At 40.5% G+C, this 16,676-nt stretch overlaps 1 protein-coding gene across 1 annotated transcript in view; it reads left to right on the top strand.

The window, feature by feature from the left end:
- The first annotated feature begins 8,371 nt into the window (after positions 1-8,371).
- The window catches only part of LOC140229054 (BTB/POZ domain-containing protein KCTD20-like), a 28,635-nt gene continuing 20,330 nt past the window's right edge, over positions 8,372-16,676 (top strand). The window contains exon 1 of the mRNA XM_072309314.1: positions 8,372-8,530. Within this exon, the coding sequence (XP_072165415.1) occupies positions 8,421-8,530 (110 nt within the window). The 5' untranslated portion in view covers positions 8,372-8,420. The remainder of the gene's footprint in view (positions 8,531-16,676) is intronic.

Raw genomic sequence — 16,676 nt, 5'->3', positions numbered from 1 at the left:
AGACGTTGTTTCATCGTTGATCATCTGTGAACGTGCAAAAGAACATGGCGATAATCATAGAAGAGGGATAACCGAGTCACGTCATAGGTATAACGTAAGTAAGCCGTGATCATGTTGATGTTCAAATGATGTTTATATAATCGTGCTAGGTATGACTAGAACACAAGTTTACGGCTCTTGACTCTTCACAGTTAATATTTTTAGTTGGGCCCGTTCCCCTTGCATTGAACACTGAGTTTATACGGTACACGTACAATTGTACGTGTACGTGCGCTAGGAGGCGAGGTAATAGTCTGGCTCTGCGTACCATATAGCAAACCCATTGCATTGGCATGCCATGATGGCAGTATAAACGACCGTGCCAGTATGATTATGTGAAATCTTGTCTTGTCTTGCTGAAGATGCCCACAATTATCATGGCATTAGGGATGCAGACCAAGCCTGATCAGTCCTGCCTTGACCATCGAGGCTGCTATAGTATTTACACTGTACAAATTCTTTTTTCTTTTTCCCTTATTAAAAAAAACAACAAAACAATACTAGCCAGCATGCAGCTAACTATACACAGCCCAGTCGCTGTACATGGTACGTCGCGACAGGGCTGTACGAGTGCGACCACCAACCACTAGGAGAGCGACATAATCGTATCACGATAGCTTTGACTTTTGATACTTACGATCATTTTTGTCACCTCAAACTCATCGAGTATACTCTTCAATATTACTCTAACGTTACATCTGATGCTATCAGTAGTCAAATGTACGTAATGAAACTTACCGAAATTGATCATCATATCCAGCATGTCCACACCGTACACAATCTTTCACGCCAGGCCAAGTTTAGATACCGGGTGGTCACGTGATGTGAATGCCCTTTCAAAAGGTCACGCTGTCGACCGTGCTGCTACACTCAAGCAGCGTACGCGCGGTTACTAGTATAGAGCTATAAACTGTACTGGGCTTGGCGGCGGCTGGCGTCTGGTCGGGCGAGGAACATTGAGCTCCATACCACGGTTATTGTGTAGCAGACGCCAAGGTTTGTTCGACACTTTCAACGCACACGCGCTCGCTCTGGAGCACATCCGGTCACGCATGCGCATAAGTCAAGGCGCCATTTTGAATCCTGCAACGACGAAGCCCGACGGTCAGGAATTGCGCCAGAAAGTGTCATTTATTTGTTCCACGGACTTATCGCAAGTGGTCTCCGTGGACCCAGTGTGGCGAACTATTCTTTTGTAATAGAAACATGCATTTAACGTGAGTAAAGTATTCTGTTTAAAGGAGAAAAGTATACATGTTCCTTAGTTTTGTAGTTGTGTTGAGGTTCCTCACTTCGAGGCTGCATGCCTTGCTCGTCAGACGCTGTTTTCGCATAGCGTAACAGTGTCTGGTCGGGCTAGCATGCAGCATGCAGCAGATGGCATGTGATCAAGATGATGCCTTCATAGTAATATTCATGATGATGCCTGAGTGATGGTTTGTTACTAGACCCTACTTGCTGACCCTTGACATGAATGTGTCAAGGGTTGGAGCAGCCACTACTTCCTCTGGGAGGCTCTTCTAATTCTAGTCCTTTTATATGGTTCTCGGTAGGAAAGATGACCCCCTGTAATGGCTGTATTGTGTTCTGCAGGTGACAAGCTAGCTGGATCTGAACTGTTTGCTGTTAGCCCGACCAGACGCTGTAGTACGCTGTGTGAATACAGCGTCTGACCAACAAGGCATGCACCTTTAAAGTGGGGAACCACAACACGACTACAAAACTTATTAAAATTTATATACGTTACTCACGTTAAAGGTAGGGAATCCCATTTGCATGCCTTAAATCAAGAGTTGTATAAATACAGTGGTATGTTGAAGAGAGTATCATTTTAGAAACTCCCATAAAGTATTGAAAGTGGAAGCTAACATTTAGTACACTTTTATTGACCGTTAGATTTTGAATTGAATTTTTTTCGGAGCTCACCGTAAATTCCAGTACATTACTAGTACTAGGCTACCTTTGCAGACCCATGCACTGCATGTGTGTCCATCATGTATATTTTGTGAAGAAAGTTCATCAAAACTTACAAACATTTCTATATACATTCTTGCCACACACTCTATATGTTATTACATCAGCTCTTATACTTTTAGATAAAATTGTGTTTATAGATAAAATATACAGAAAACTGCAACAAAAATGCTTAAATGTGGCTGACACACAGAACTATTGAGTAGTTGAGTTTTGTGCATTATTCAAATTGTAGATAACTGTTGACTTCCAAATTTCTCAGCAGTGGCCTAAACAAGTCCCCTGAGGTTCATATTTAATGTTTTGCTGCATTTTGGGAGGTCTGTAAAAGGTATCCCCTACCTTTAAAGGGGAAGACTAGTAACTGATCAGTGGGAATCAGTGGAAATGCTGGGAGATGATTGTTCCAATCCTTATGGGATTCATTCAAGAGTTCATTGTATATCTATTGTTGTGTGAAAATGATTTGCTTCAGAATGGTCTCATATTCAAGTAATGTGCAGTTTAATGCTTCCAGGTTAGCGTCCCTGGTCAGTGACGGAGCATTAATCTGCACATTACTTGAATATGAGACCGTTCTGAAGCAAATCATTTTCACACAACAATAGATACTGTCACTGTATACAATGAACTCTTGAATGAATGCCACAAGGATTGGAACAATCATCTCCCAGCATTTCCACTGATTCCCACTGATCAGTTACTAGCCTTTAAGTGCTAGCCCCGGAGACCGCGCCTTGCGGCGTGGTCCTGGCGGCTACCCCGCAGTTAAGCTGAAGTTAAAAATCACGAATAACTCCCTATTGCCACATACGGCAACTTCACAAATAAAGCATGGCTAAATTTCTATCATAAACACAATGACAATAGAAAATGAAATATACATTACCCCATTGCCTTGGTTCTTCTTACCAATTTATCTGGAAACTGCAAAATTTTCCACATTTTTTAGGAGTAAGCGGCCTGCACTAGTGGAGAGCTTTGCTGCTATTTTGAACGTGTATATCCATTAGTACGCATCTACGCATGCGTGAACAATGACGTCAACGTTACGGATGCTCAAGGATATGAAAAATGCATCATCGCACGGTGCATATAAGGTGAAATGAATATGCATCATGTAGCGAGCAATACAGCTGTCAATGCACTGCGCTGAATGCATGCTGTGTGCATGTGCAAGTGATTGTGAGTTTTAGTGAGCATCGGTGAGCTGAAGATATTTGCCTTATAAGACAACATTTTCTGCATCATAAGCAATGAAATGCATCAAACAGTCGCCGATGTGAATCATTTAGGTTTAATCGACCCATGTAAGTATTCCTAGTAGTTTTTGTTGAAAAATTAAGGAAATATAGTGCCGGAACAGCACCCATTTTGTACAACATTAAGATCTGAATGCGAAAACGGCGCAGCCCCAACGCTGCACGTTGGGGCTGGTCGCAGTTAGTTAAGTGCATGTTTGTATTACAGTAACTATACACAGCCCAGTCGCTGTACGTAGATACGTAGCGACAGGGCTGTACAGGCGGGACCACCAACCATGAAGAGAGCTCGGCGATCATATTCCGATCGCTTTGAATTTTGATACTTAAAGGGAAGATAAACCCCAAGAACAATGTGGATTGAGTGAAAGCAGCAACATTAGTAGAACACATCAGTGAAAGTTTGAAGAAAATCGGACAATCGATGCAAAAGTTATGAATTTTTTAAGTTTTGGTGTTGGAACCGCTGGATTAGGAGACTACTAGAGGTTATGACGTATGAGTGGACTACAATATCAAGAAAATATAAAGAAAATACTACAAAAATCCATTTTTCATGAAAATTACAAATTCCATGAACTTGATATTGACATATGTTAAGGGTAGCAATTATTCCTCCTGCTTTCTGAAAGCGGTTGGTCCACTGCTCTTTCATAATTCTAGAAAAGTGAATTTTTGTTGAATATCCTTTATATTTTCTTTGTATTGTTGTCCACTCATACGTCATATCCTCTAGTAGTCTCCTCATCCAGCGGTTCCAACACCAAAACTTTAAAAATTCATAACTTTTGCATCGATTGTCCGATTTTTCTCAAACTTTCACTGATGTGTTCTACTAATGATGCTGCTTTCACTCAATCCACATTGCTCTTTGGGTTTACCTTCCCTTTAAGATCATTTTTGTCACCTCAAACTCATCTAATACAATCTTCAATAATGAGACTCTATATCTGTGCTATCAGTATTCAAATTTACGTTATGAAACTTACCGAAATTGATGATTATATCCAGCATGTCCAAACAGTTCATCATCTTTCATGCCAGGCCAATTTTAATATCGGGAGGTCACGTGATGTGAATGCCCTTTCAAAAGGTCGCGCTGTCGACCATGCTGCTACACTCAAGCAGCGCACGCACGCATAAGATCTCTCCGCAGCAGACGACGTTGGGCAGTACGCCATACGATATAGGTTCTGTAATACGTTCTCAACGCACACGCCGCGCTTGCTGAAGGCGCCATTTTGAATTCTGCAACGATGAACCCCGACGGTCAAGAATTGCGCCAGAAATTGTCATTTTTTTGTTCCACAGACTTATCACAATGCTTCTGTAATACAAGCATGCATTTAATGTGAGTAACGTATTCTGTTTTTAGAAGAAAAGTATACATTTTCATAAGTTTTGTAGTTGTGTTGAGGTTCCCCACTTTGAAGCTGCATGCCTCGCCTGTCAGATGCTGTTTTCGCACAGCGTAATAACAGCGTCTGGTCGGGCTAGTATTACAGAAGGTTCATACATCTTGTAAGTCCATAGAGAGCCCTCACGATAAGTCCATTGAACAGAAAAATAGCACTTTCTAGCGCAGTAGGACAGCGAAGGAGTCCCCGACCATCGGGGTTCATCGTTGCAGAATTTAAAAATGGCGATTGACTACTCAGCAAATTATGCGTGGGCGTCCGTGGCTGGAAGTGCAGCAATCTATTGCGTGCGTGCGCTCTATGGTAGCAGCACGCATGGTCGACAGATCGAGTGAACTGCCGATTATCAGACGTACAGTTTGCAAATGCTGCATATTAAATCATCATTTTCAGTAAAGTAACTTAGTTGTAAAATGTAAATTTCAATATTGATAGCATAGATATGAAGTCTCATATTATTTTGTTCGTGAGATGAGTTTGAGGTTACAAAAAATGATCTAAAGCATCAAAATTCAATCCGATCGCATGGCGATCGCTGACCTCTCTTCGTGTTTGTTGCTTCACTGGTACAGCCCCGTCGCACTACTTACAAAATTGTACAGCGACTGGGCTGTGTATAGTTAGTTTGCTGTGAGAGCGCCGTTGGCGAGGGCCGAGGGGGTAGTGGAAAAAGTTGTGATTTGATTGTAGCATGGGCAATGGGCAAGGTAATTGTTGCATGTTGATCCTAAAGAGCAATAGATTTAATGAATGTGATATGCATGTGTTGTGACAGTACACCAGAATTTGCTTGCTTATGATAAGTCATGAACTTGAAGTGTCCGGATTTTGAAGGCTGGCCAAAAACTGAGGGTACAGGGTTTTACTCTAACATTGTTAGACAGCTCTAACATTAGTGTAGTTACAGTAATCAGACAGAACGTTGTAAAACTTGTAACATTTAATAGTTGTAATGGTGACAGTCGGTCGGTCTTGCCTGTCATTCATTGCGACTGGATGCTGCTATAGACTAGCACTAGACAGTTCTATTAACTTTAGTTAGACCATAGCTAGGCCCTACGACTTCATAGACGCTACGTAATTTTACAGAAACAGTAGTTTCTGTAGTTTCTACAGAGACAGTACGTTTGTACCACTCCAGTAGCAGCAGTGGGTAGGGTCTACTCTTGACCGAAAGATTGGTCTGTAGAACCCTATCTGGTCGTCAGGAATATGTTACGTGGAGACTGCGTCTGGCTTCACTGATCCCCTCCTGTACAGACCAAAGGCTATAATGCTGGCTCCTGTAGGATTGTTTTGCCAGCGGTCGTGCACAGGTCTACCAAACGTTACGATAAACCCATTTTCATACAGCTTTCTTACACTCAAACAAATTTGACAATATTTGGTGTCACTTTCTCACATTGTGCAATCAAAATACAGTAACTAGATTAGATCGCAGAAATTTGTATCCATATTGCAACATCGCTGGTTGCTAGCAGTAAGTCGCCATTTTGAATCTGTAGCCAATCACGTGCGAGGTACGTGTTTTAATATAAAACACATAGAAATCTACCTCGCATGTGATTGGCTAACGGATTCATATGTTGAAGAGCTGTTACGACCGTACCACAGCGGCGGGCTGGTAGTTGCGTTTGTTTTCATGAAAATTCTACCAAAATGTTGGATTATTCATTAATCTGGTTAGTGCAATGCATTCTTGAAATGTTGATTTTGCTATACACAGTTTAAATTTACTGATCTAAGACTGTGAATTAGACGCAATTGAGAACGGTGAGGTACCTTCTCCATAGAGACAGTGGTTAGAGCTTCCACACAGCGATGTATAGTACCAGCTTCCGTCTGTCTACGGAGGAGAGCGATAACGTCAAAAAAATAAAAGACTCCTCCGGACGGGTCTAGGGCAATTACCCCCTGGGCAATTACCCCGAACCCTTCCCCTGGCCTTAATCCTAATCCTAATCCTGTACCTAATCTTAACCCTAACCCAAACTCCTAACCCTAATCTTTAGTCTAACCTTACCACTAACCTGTATTTAGCCGGGGGGGGTAATTGCCCTGTGGGGGTAATTGCCCGGATACGCCTCCGGACAGACGGATCTTTCTGTCCAGGTCTACTCTAACGTTCATAGTACTAGGCCTACACTGTACCACACTGGTAATTATAGGACGAACATTCATGCATGAGACGACGCGCAGTGGTTTTGCATTCATCACTGGGGATGTGAAGATGTCCAAATATTACAGAAAAACCTAATAATAAACAAGATCAACAGCAAATCAATGATGCTGTAGATTAAAAATACACATAGGAAAAGCATTAACCTACATGCATTTCACATTTATTGTCAATAGAGGGTAGGAGTGTTGGTTTCAAAACACAGCACAACTGAGTGCATCAAACAACCCATGACTTCAGAGCAATTATCTTGGAGCATGTACCGCAAATCACATTTTTAATGCACACTTGTGAATTCAGAGTATTTCAGAGATAACAAGTTAAAAAAAAATTTATGAGTGAGGTTTTCGTGCAAGCGAGGGAGCGATTGAAGCGACAGAGCGGGAGGAGGGTGTGGGCGGGGGGTGTCCCCCCTCCCACAGTAGGGAGCTTTTTCAATTTTAAGCTCGTAATGGTGCGATCTGGTGCATACTAAAGTGACTATTATTTACTTATTTTGAAAGACAACAAAAATAATACCTTCAATTGCAATTAACTCTTTAATCCTTTGAGCTACAGTATGCTCCTTATTATAGGCCCAAGTTGCAGACTTCGCCCGATGCGTGAGAAAAATGAGTGCCATGCGTTAGATCATGAGACTGACCCTAAATGCGTGAGTCTCATGCAGAATGCTTGAGACTTGGTAGCTCCATGGTATTTTCTCAACATGTGAATAAAATTTCAGGCAAATTGTGAGAGATTTTAAGTTTCTATTGATAGAAAAACATTAGGGTGTCGATATGTTGGACACCCAACCTTAATCCTTCGTAGCTGCAGTACAACTAATCTGGAGTGATTGCATTTTCTTCGAACCATGCTTGCCACGTGGGCTGCCCTGGCTGACAATCGCGATGCATGCTTTCCGCTCCCCACAGTTTACTGGGGCTATGCTTGCGATTAGGGGCTACGGTAGGTACGTATGACCCTGCATACATTGTAGGGCACTCGTAGACTTCTGCCGATCAAATGTAAACAAAAAATTAGTAGCAAGCACGTGCATACACTCACAGTGCACAGAGTATGACAACACAAGGGGGAGTGGCTTCTGCACTAGCTACTGCTTCACTGTGGAGACAATTTTTGTTTAAAATTTGTTTTATGTACAACCTCTATGGCAACCAAGTGCAGGATGTGCAGTATTTACCAGCATGACATTGTGAAAAGTTTGCCAACAGTAATTGCTTTAGGGCATGAGTTTTTTTCAATTTGTCTCCCTCTGTACAATTTGTCTCCCTCTTGCCTGTATACAGAGTAAATGAAAATTGAATTTGTAATCTCTGGCTTTCATTTAATGATCACTTTCTTTTCAAATATTTTGTTTCTTGCACAGACCTTTGGATAGATTAGTGCATCTTCGCAGGAGGTGAGGATTTCAAAAGGAATCTGAGAGGGGGACAAAACCCCCGAAGAAGCCAGAAGTCTGAGGAGGGTGTGGCGTGCTCTGCTCGGAAGGCATTCACCTGCTAGGTCTTTTCCCGCGCTCTGTCTGAAAACTGACGTCCGACTTGCATGGCAGAAGGCTATCCCACAGACCACCGGTGTGTCACGTCCAGTGAGGGTGGGCGGCTCGACACATCTGATGGTAGTTGGAGGAACATTCCGTGGCATCCAGGCCGGAGGCAAGTACAATGTGCTGAACATAACCAGAAATGAACCCACTATTTAGATTTTGAAGTTCCCTTACATTCTAAACAAAACAAACCCTGTTCCATTGGGCAATGGACGAAGATCAACAAAGAACTTGAAGGTACTAACAACCTGCTTGTGTCCCAGCATTGATAATTTTGAGGGTATGTAAGAAGAGAACAAGGAAGACAAAATTTCTGTTTGATGGACCATTCTTTGTGATACAAAAGTTGTTTGTACATGTATTTCTGATTTTTATTTTTCCCCCTGGACACGAATATAGGGAAAAAGACACTAGTGTTTACATGTAGATATTAGAAAGATATTTTCCACCTCAAAATGAACATTACAGATGTATGTAGGCCCTACAGTGCCATTTTAACCTATTGAGGACAAGTCCCGAGTACACATATACTCGGGCTAGTGTCTACGGGAAATGTGTGCTGTAGCAAAATCGGCCTGTCCTCAATGAGTTAGATATTTCAAGTTTCTGGTGTTAAGGGTAAGGCTGGACGTTACACTTCTTGCGGCTTGATACAATATGAATTCTGCGTGATCATGACACATTTTCTTTCGTTGAAAGCCTATTTTAAAAAAACGCACATGTCTTGAATCTGTATCAGCAATGAAGCTGTACTTCTACATGTTGGTACACGGACAGGCACACACTCACGCACACTTGGAACACACACAATACAACATACATTGTATACAATAAAGATGCAAACAACTTTGTATGGCACAATGATGAAATAGAAATCAAAGGAATGAGTACATTTAAATACCTAAAAAACAGGTCCAGAGGAGAGGGGACAAGTACAGCTGTACATACCAAGACTTTTCAAGTGATAGCATGTACAAATGGTTGTAACACTGCCAAAAGTTGTTTAGATTATAGAATCTAGAGACATAGCATGTGCCTTTCCAGGGAATAATTTTCCAACTCAAATTTGATTAGCAATTTCAGCTGATGAACAATATTTCACATGGTATCCTGTATATTTCTATGGAAGAAAACTGCTACACAAAAGATAGTTTGTGTAGCAGTAGTGTAAAAGTGCGTACCAAATTGCGATGCGATGCCAGGAAAATCATTCCCTGCTTTCCTGTTAGAAAATGACACAATGTTCAAGAATTCTTCACCACTGTATAGTCTTGGTAATTTATAAGAAAGAATTATGTTTGGTAAGAGGTGTAATGTTTGTGTTTGTATGTGCAGTCTTTATGCTTGTCTTTGGAGATGCAATTTGATGGGTTTTTTTTTTTTTTTTTTGGGGGGGGGAGTTGCAGAAAAGCTAATAAGGTCTGTTGTTTAATACAAGTAACTAGTATTTTCACTTCCTTAAGCATGACAAATTATTATTTATAAGTAATTTATTTATGGTATCATTTCTTTTCGAGACAGACTGTGAGAGGAAACTGATTAGATTCAGCACACATTGCTCATGAACCTTGTAGCTGTACATGTTATTAGCTGATGTATCCTGGCACCAGTAGTCCGGGGGGGAGATGACATTTTATATTTATTATACAATAGTCTCCCACACAACTGTTGAATAAATAACTTTCAAGTATTTATTCAAGCAGAAATTGATGAACAAAATTTTCAAAAGTAATACTTGGATTTTTGGATTCAATGATTATAGCAGTGGTAATGAATGATGAAATGCAGAACCTCTCGAACACATGTTATACAGATGTATCACATGGATGTGTGTGTGTGGGAGTGGACACATACATGTAATTATTCTTTTAAATGAAAAAAAAAAAATTAAAAACTGTGTTTCAGTGCAGGATGAGAATATATGTCGGTATTTCTTAACAGGTAGTCAGTAGCCACGATCACACTGGCAAAAGATCGTAGAGTTTAGATTGCCATCCTAAAGATCTCAAAGTTTTTCCAGTGTGATGGCAAACTTCCCGCAAAACTTCTTGTGAAACTTCCCGCTCAAACAAGGGGTATATTTCCCCCACCCAAGCCAAACTTCTTGATCTTTTACTGATGTGAACGATAGAAACTGAAACCTTACAAAGTTTATCACGACCAGTCCACCACCTTTTTGTGAGCTGTACCTCTGTAGCGCATGGTCATTGTGATGAATAGGAGTTTATTGCTACATCACAATCACCAGTTGTCAGACAGCGTACTCTTCTTCTTTCTTGCGCACACGCACTAGCGACATCTTAAACTTCTCGACTCAAAGATCAAGAAGTTTGGCTGCCAGTGTGAACAGACAACAAAAGATCACGAAGACATTGCAATCTTAAACTTTGCGAATCTTTAGCCAGCTGGCCAAAGCTAATATGTTTATTCCCTTTCATAAAACATTGTACTCTTGCTGTATCACAGACTATTTTTGTTCAGACTATTATTGTGGGTCTGACCATGGTCTGACAAGATGGGGTTTAATGAGAAAGAGAGAGAGAGAGAGAGACAGAGAGAGAAGAAAAGTTTGTGACACACATGGCAGACAGACAGTTTACAGGCAAGGGAAGAGGAAAAAAGACTGATCACACATTGTTTGCAGAAAAAGAACAAAAATCCTTAATCCCCCATAGATATTCTATTGCTTAGCGACGGGCAGATGGGAGATTAAATAATTAGTCCATGGAGACAGGTGGATTGCACCCACATTAGAATGAGAATAGTAGGGCAATTAGTATTCATTACTTACACTTCCTGACAGTGCTTCTGTGTGTGTGTGTATGTGTAAAACAACCACACTAACTTTCACCTCTGGTGCATGTACATTTGTACTACTTGTATGCAACATTGCTTGTGCAAGGACTACAGTTAACTGTACACTTGTAATGTGCAAAGGCAGGGCTGCACACTAACCCATTTTTTCTGCCGGTCCGACATGTCTCTGTCGGACCGGTAGATGCCCCATTTTACCATTTTTTACCGGTCCGAACAGAAAACTTACCGGTCAACAACGGCAACCTAAAAAAAACCCATTAAACTACTTGCAAACTTATTTTCTTGTTTTTATGGACGTACCCCCCCCCCATGTACATTTTACTGATTAATGTCTTTTTAAACTTGAATTATTTATTGCACAAGAAATAAAAAAAAATGAGAAAAAAAATAGAATGTTTGTTCGTGAATTACAGTGTAAAATGATAATGAAAAAAAAATCAGATTGTATCATGCGTTTGTGACTTTTTCTAAACATCGGCGCACGAACTTGCTGCATAACCGTGATTTAATGAATTATCTTAGCTGTGATATTTTCTGATGCACGAGCTACAAGGGGTTCTTTATTTTTCTTTCGACACCCTCTTCGCATTTGTGCATGCGTTCTGAAAGGTACACGACATGCAGGGCCGAATTCGCAATCCTCTTTGCGCCCATTTCTACCTCAAATATTAGCGGGATTGTGACGATTTCATGAATTACTTCGGCTGTAATCTTTTATGATTCATGCGCCAAAAGGGGTTGAAAATGTGTCCTTTATTTTTTCCCGATAAACTCTTCGAATTTCGTAAGTGCATTCTTAAAAGATGTTCCACACCGCCGAATTCATGATACTTTTTGCGCCTATATTTCTACCTCAAATATCAGCGGGATTGTGACGATTTCATGAATTACTTCGGCTGTAATCTTTTATGATTCACGCGCCAAAAGGGGTTGAAAATGTGTCCTTTTATTTTTTCCCGATAAACTCTTCGAATTTCGTAAGTGCGTTCTTAAAAGATGTTCCACACCGCCGAATTCATGATACTTTTTGCGCCTATATTTCTACCTCAAATATCAGCGGGATTGTGACGATTTCATGAATTACTTCGGCTGTAATCTTTTATGATTCACGCGCCAAAAGGGGTTGAAAATGTGTCCTTTTATTTTTTCCCGATAAACTCTTCGAATTTCGTAAGTGCGTTCTTAAAAGATGTTCCACACCGCCGAATTCATGATACTTTTTGCGCCTATTTCTACCTCAAACAAATTATCAGCGGAATCGTGGCAAATTCATGAATTACTTCGGGTGTAACTGTTTGTGATCTCATGCACGCACCAGCTAAAATGGTTGAAAATGCGTTCTTTATTTTTCTCCCCACAATCTCTTCGCAATTCGTACAAAAATATATAAGACACGGCCGAATTCACGATCCTTTTTGCGCCTATTTCTACCTCAAAATATCAGCGGGATTGCGATGATTTCATGAATAACTTCGGCTGTATTCTTTCATGATGAACGCGCCAATAGGGGTTGAAAATGTGTCCTTTATTTTTTCCCGATAAACTGTTCGAATTTCGTAAGTGCGTTCTTAAAAGATGTATGTGTACCACACAGCCGAATTCATGATACTTTTTGCGCCTATTTTTACCTCAAATATCAGCGGGATTGTGACGATTTCATGAATTACTTCGGCTGTAATCTTTTATGATTCACGCGCCAAAAGGGGTTGAAAATGTGTCCTTTTATTTTTTCCCGATAAACTCTTCGAATTCGTAAGTGCGTTCTTAAAAGATGTTCCACACCGCCGAATTCATGATACTTTTTGCGCCTATTTCTACCTCAAATATCAGCGGAATTGTGACGATTTCATGAATTACTTCGGGTGTAATCTTTTGTGATCCACGCACCAGCTAGAATGGTTGAAAATGCGTTCTTTATTTTTCTCCCCATAATCTCTTCGCGTTTCGTATACATAAAGGTATACGACACGGCCGAATTCACGATCCTTTTTGCGTCTATTTCTACCTCAGATATCAGCGGGATTGCGATGATTTCATGAATTACTTCGGCTGTAATCTTTTATGATGAACGCGCCAATATGGGTTGAAAATGTGTCCTTTATTTTTTTTTCTCTTCGCATTTCGTAAATGCGTTCTTAAAAGATATACGCCACGACCAAAAATCATAATTCTTTTTTGCGCCTATTGTCTCCTCAAACTTCAACGGGATTGCGATGATTTTATGAATTATTATTCGGCTATAATCTTTATGATGCACGTGCCAAAACGGGTTGAAAATGTGTCCTGTATTTTTCTCCCAATAATCTCTTCACATATCGTATACATGCGTTCTTAAAAGGTAGGCCTATACGACACGGCCGAATTCACGGTCCTTTTAGCGCCTATTTCTACATCAAATATCAGCGGGATTGCGATATTTCATTTATTATTTCGGCTGTAATCTTTTGTGATACACGCGACAGAAGGGTTGAAAATAAGTTCTTTATTTTTCTCCCGATAATCTTCTTCACATTTGTGAATGCGTTTTCAAAATTATACACTGCACGCAGGGCCGAATTCGAGATTCTTTTGCGCCTATTATTGTTTACTCAAATTTCAACGGGATTGCGATAATTTCATGAATTACTCTTTGGCTGTAATCTATATGATGCAAGCGCCAAAAGGGGTTGAAAATGTGTACATTATTTTTATCCCGCTAATCTCCTACCATTTAGTACATGCGTTGTTAAAAGGTATACGACACGGCCGAATTCAAGATCCTTTTTGCGTCTATTTCTACCTCAAATATCAGCGGGATTGTGGCGAATTCATGAATTACTTCGGATGTAATCTTTTGTAATGCACGCACCAGAAGGGTAAAAATGTGTCCTTTATTTTTCTCCCGATAATCTCGTTGCATTTGTGCATGCGTTTTTGATAACCGACACGGCATGCAGGACTGGATTCAAGATCTTTTTTGCGCCTATTTATTTCCTCAAATTTCAACGGGTTTGCGTTGATTTCATGAATTGTTATTCGGCTGTAATCTTTTATGATGCACGCACCAAATTAATATGTCCTTATTTTTTTTTTCTCCTCTATAATCTCTTCGCATTTCGTACTTGTATGAGCTTTTGAAAGGTGTACGACGCGGCCGAATTCATGATCCTTTTTGGGACGATTTCTACCTGAAATATGTAAGCGGGACTGCGATGATTTCATGATTTTTTTTTTCTCCCTTGTATTATCTTTATACATTTTTTTAAGGGCCGATTTCGTGATCCTTTTCGCGCCTATCTTCATTATGAGACCATTCTGAACGAATGAAAATATTCATTTACTGTATCGCTGAATATAGAATATGTTTTTACTTTTTCTAAAAATCGGCCCACGTAAAAAAGTTCTAACATGTCAACTGCCACGCAGCTGCGAAGCCGGGATCGGATCGATCTTGCGTTAAAAAAAAAAAAAAAAAAAAAAAAAAAAAAAATCATGAGTAAAATGACCCAGAAATGCGTGCACTTCTATCAATGCTTCTTGTCTGCCATGACCGCCAATCGCAAGCAAACGAACAAACAAAACGGGATCGGGGAAACAATCCATGCATTTCAACAGTTACATTGTACCGTACATCCTTTGCATGTATTGCATAGCATGGCAGTGCGTGAGCAGCGCCAATGCGCAAGCGAGCGCGAATAACTGGTCGACTGCTAGTGCTCAAAACTAATATACAATTGTATGTTTACTTTACAAATTGCACCGGTAGACATATTCGAAAACTTGCGTAAAACGTGTTGAACAATGCGATATCTTGCATTCTGTTTCTCCCTGATCGGGGCTGATCTTTTTCTTTCTACTGACCCCGCCAATGCTTTTTTTTTGACTGGTCATGTCGGACCGGTAACTTGTGGATTTCCTGAAAAGTTACCGGTCCGACAGTGACTTTTGCCGGTCTTGACCGTCGGACCGGCGCCAGTGTGCAGCCCTGGCAAAGGTCTGGTAAGTGAATGTCGAACATACTGGGGTCGTGTGTATGTGTGACTGTTTGTGTTTCAGCCCCTAGATTGGAACAATTTACATCTGATCAGATTTCCGTCCATAGTGAGGGCGCCTCAGTATGCAGTCCCCTGTAGATCCCTCCTCGATCCAGCGCGCCCCCTCAAGTTTTCTCCCTCCTCTGCATGCACGTCGCAGCTGTCTTGCCCCCCTGCTCCCAATCCACCGCATTTCCTGAGCACGTTCCCTTGTGCGTCGACTTCCTAATCTTCTCAGTAAAAAGGTTGTTATTCAGTTCAGATGGAAAGCGCGTGATCACAGCCGTTTTGGCAGACACAGGGAGTGTTCAGGTGTAGGTTGTGTGGACAAATTGTTCCTCATTCACTGGCTTGAGGAGGAAACAAGACTTCTTTTGCCCAATAGGTGGTTCAATATTCTGTACTTGTTCAGGCAAAGTGGCTGTATCATCGGCAGCAGAATGTAAGTGACTTCAGCATGCAGGGTGATGATAGTGATCATTTCATTATCATTCCTGTACCTCTTTTTTTGTGGCTGTGTGATGACTGAGTTCTGTCAAACTACATAAATCTGGATGTTGCTAACAAGCTCAGTCAAGGCCACTATTGCTCTTCTTTCATGTTTTTCTTCATACATGTATTTGTTGACTACTTTTAAAGGCTTCCAGAATCAGGATGATGTACATGTACATGCCTACTGCTTAACTATAAACCATGCCAGCATTCTGCATTTCTCATAAAAGGCATTCATCAAACTTTGTATCATGCTGTAGAAAGGACGAGAGATTCATGTTTCTAAGACATTTTAAGTTAACCTGGAATATTGTCTGTATAGTTCACGTACGAATGTTATGTAACTACACTTGTGTAGTAGGCCCTCCTGTACATTCACGCTCGGCCAGGTGAAGTGAATTTTGTGTCTTTTTAATTCCGCAGAATCCAAAAATGAACCAGTACATGATAAATGGGAAGCAAAAATTTTCGCTTTCTTGTATTGTCACACTAAAAGCACATTGCAATAAACGAGAGAAAATTTCCACATATGGTGAAAACGTCCGCTTTCCACTTTTCATATTTTGATTTAATTATCGTGGTGTATGATTGTCTTAGGTCTCTGTTGAATGTATTTCTGTACAGTACATGTACTGTATGTCATACCTTTTTTTATTAAGAAAGGATTACAAACTCATTTATCATACAACCATTATGCACTTGAATGCCTTTCAGGTTTAATACCAGTTTTGTTATTTGTTGGTTTTTTGTTGTTTTTTTTTTTTGGGGGGGGGGAGAATGGTAAAATTCATGTTAGATATCACATCAAAATTAGAACCAAGTAAAATTATGTCAATTTTGTCCACTTTGAACTCTAGATCTGAATGTTATTTAAAAGCACATGTTTGTGGTTTAGGACCAAGTGGGAAAAAATATTTACCAACATCTTCTTTT

This window comes from Diadema setosum, chromosome 5 (assembly GCF_964275005.1).
Source record: "Diadema setosum chromosome 5, eeDiaSeto1, whole genome shotgun sequence".
Taxonomy (NCBI): domain Eukaryota; kingdom Metazoa; phylum Echinodermata; class Echinoidea; order Diadematoida; family Diadematidae; genus Diadema; species Diadema setosum.
This window is presented reverse-complemented; position numbering and strand designations above follow the sequence as displayed.